The sequence below is a fragment of the Apis dorsata genome, unplaced genomic scaffold (assembly GCF_000469605.1).
Source record: "Apis dorsata unplaced genomic scaffold, Apis dorsata 1.3 scaffold_206, whole genome shotgun sequence".
Taxonomy (NCBI): Eukaryota; Metazoa; Arthropoda; class Insecta; order Hymenoptera; family Apidae; genus Apis; species Apis dorsata.
The window spans coordinates 204,103-207,309 of record NW_006263490.1 but is presented as its reverse complement, the minus strand read 5'-3'; the positions used below and the strand labels follow the sequence as shown (position 1 = coordinate 207,309).

At 33.0% G+C, this 3,207-nt stretch overlaps 1 protein-coding gene across 1 annotated transcript in view; it reads right to left on the bottom strand.

Annotated features, from left to right (window-relative positions):
* Positions 1–24: 24 nt before the first annotated feature.
* The window catches only part of LOC102673288, a 10,669-nt gene continuing 7,486 nt past the window's right edge, over positions 25–3,207 (bottom strand). Inside the window, exons 4-6 of the mRNA XM_031510112.1 lie at positions 2,450–2,677; positions 1,035–1,345; positions 25–798 (exon numbers count right to left, since the gene is read on the bottom strand). Of these exons, the coding sequence (XP_031365972.1) occupies positions 288–798; positions 1,035–1,345; positions 2,450–2,677 (1,050 nt within the window). The 3' untranslated portion in view covers positions 25–287. The remainder of the gene's footprint in view (positions 799–1,034; positions 1,346–2,449; positions 2,678–3,207) is intronic.

The window sequence follows — 3,207 nt, the reverse complement described above, 5'->3', positions numbered from 1 at the left end:
TTTTTTTTTTTTTTTTATTTTTTTTTTTTTTTTTTCCTCTCCGCGTTTTCTAAACGAGATTATTCGTCAGGCGTGTGGACCGCAAAAAGGTAGAAAAAACGCGTTTATTACGATGGCAAATCCTATACAAATCCCGAATCTCCATTGGAACATTCTCTCTTCGAGAGGCAATGGCCGTCCTAGTGGGAAAACTACGGGCCACCGTAGTTGTAGAAATATGTTCTCGCTACCTTCGGTGTACCAGTGAAATTACCAATATCCCAAAGAGTATCGACAATGGTCTTTCGCTACCTGACCGACTTCAACACTTTGGGGCTCGCTTTTATCCGTGGCGTCATACCCGGAATTGGTTCCAATTTGGGTAACGAGCACTCGCCGCTTAGGTCGGACCAGGTTTTCCCAACGTTATCCGATAATCTATTCTTGTATTTGTAGGCCGTTCTATCGACTACCGATTGAGTCTTTATACAATCATCGCCGCCAAACTCGCAGACCCTGTAATGGTGGAGAATCGCTGCGTCCGATGGAACATTCAGAGTCCCGTGTCCTGGGATGAACTCCCATACAAAGTGATTTCCAGCCTCGACCACGTTCTGGGGCTTGCAAACGTATTTCGACCGCTGTTTGTGGGGGTGTAGCTTCGTTCTGCGCCTAGTTTTCTTCAACGTGATCAAACCGGCCTCTATGGGGGTGCGACTGGTCACCACGAACGGGTCGTCCGCCCATTGAAGGTAGAAGAACGCGTTTTGAAAGGAATACGATCCGGTGGCTTTGGCGTTTATGCGACTGCTCATCCATCTGGAATTTTTTTTTTTTAATTACTTTATATTTTTAAATTTTTTTTAATTAATTAAATATAAAAAAAATTTTTTTTTAATATTTTTTTTTAATAATTTATTATTTGAATTGAATATCGAATTTGATGTAATGGAGACAAAAATAATTTTGTTTGGTATTACATAAATTTAAGGAAGTGAATAGAATAATTGTCTCAAGATTTATGAGCGATATGAAAGAAATGAAGGGGTTCTCACCTGATTAGATCAATGATAGTGTCGTTGTGCCTGGGTATAATGAACTCGTCGAGATCCACCAGCGCCACGTATTCGTATCTGTACATGGATCGATAAAGGCAATCGTTGAGGGCAGCAAACAATCCTTCCGTGCGAATGTCTCGCTGCGAGATCATGTCCAAATGGTGCCAAGGTAACACGGTCACCAGACCTTTAGCTTCGTAATATTTGAGAGCGCATCCGGCCTCACTGCCGACCGTGTCGTTGTATAAAGTCACGTGGCTAGCGCCAAGCAGTCTGTGCAACTCGATGAACTCTATGAGTTGTAATACCTATCAAATTTTTCATTCGTTAATACATTATTATTACATCGTGTACACTTCGAAGTGTCGTGCCTTTTCTTTATGTTTCAACGTAATAGTAAATAAGTTCGAAAGATCGATCTATTTCGAAATTTATATTTTACTTTTCGAATCATAAATTTTTAATAATCGGGGAATTATTCTAAAATTATTTATTCATCTGAAAATTTATTTTACGTATATTACGTATATTTATTCCCTGAATTCATGTTTTTGGTAAATAAACTCAAAGGATCGATCTATTTCGAAATTTATATTATTTTTCGAATCATAAATTTTTAATAATCGATGAATTATTCTGAAATTATCTATTCGTCTAAAAATTTATTACGTATATTTATTTTCTGAATTCCTATGTTTTTGGTAAGTAAGTTCGAAAGATCGATCTATTTCGAAATTTATATTACTTTTTGAATCTATAAATTTTTAATAATCGATGAATTATTCTGAAATTATCTATTCGTCTAAAAATTTATTACGTATATTTATTTTCTGAATTCGTATGTTTTTGGTAAATAAGTTCGAAAGATCGATCTATTTCGAAATTTATATTACTTTTCGAATCTATAAATTTTTAATAATCGGTGAATTATTCTAAAATTATTTATTCATCTGAAAATTTATTTTACGCATATTTATTTCCTGAATTCCTACGTTTTTTGTAAGTAAGTTCGAAAGATCGATTTATTTCGAAATTTATATTTTACTTTTTCAATCATAAATTTTTAATAATCAATAAATTATTCTAAAATTATTTATTTATCTGAAAATTTATTTTACCTATATTTATTTCCTGATTTCGTATGTTTTTGGTAAGTAAACTCGAAAGATCGATCTATTTCGAAATTTATATTACTTTTCGAATCTATAAATTTTTAATAATCGGTGAATTATTCTAAAATTATCTATTTGTTTTAAAATTTATTTTACGTATATTTATTCCCTGAATTCGTATGTTTTTGATAAGTAAGCTCGAAAAATCGATCTATTTCGAAATTTATATTACTTTTCGAATGTGAAAATTTTATATCTTAAATAATAAATTGAATTTCTAACAAAAATTCTACTACATACCCTGTTGTAATCGTAATGCAGGGGTTTCACGCAAACGGCCAACATTTCTTTGTTCTTCGCTCTATTTTCAGGCCGATTTTGAACCAGGATGCGATTCGTCGGCGATGCTTTCAGCCTGGCCACCACGCTCACCGTTTCCGGCACTCTGTCGATCGTGGCCGATTCTTTCGGCAACGGGCAAATCACAAAGCAGGCACTATACTTCAAGTTCCAATTTTCCCTGATCACCTATCGAAACGATCGATGTAACCGTCACTTTCGTTGTACAGAGTGTTATAACTCGCGTTCTAACTATATCGACATTTCTTAGAATCTCTCCAACAAGCTTTTTTTTTCAGAGAAATAGAAATTACAAGTAAGAGTCGAACCACGTTGCCTTTAATTCATATACGATATATTACAGGGAGAAAAAACTTGTTCGAGATATTATAAAATAAGATAGAAAGAATATCATCACAAAAAATTTATAGAAAATTTATATATTATAATTCATATAATTTTGTATCAAAATGGAACGTATAAACAAATATATTTTTTGCAATTAGAGTATACATTTGAATGCTTTAATTTTGTAATGATTATTTTCCATCTCGTAAACATTATTTTATTAATTGGCATAAATAATAAAGAAGATGAATATTACGCAAAGTTGACATGTTACTTTAGTTCCGTAAAAATTATATTTTCCTTTCTCTTTCATCATTTCAACTTTTCTTTTTTTCTCTCGTAATTGCTATTTTTCTCTAAAGCAACGTTAT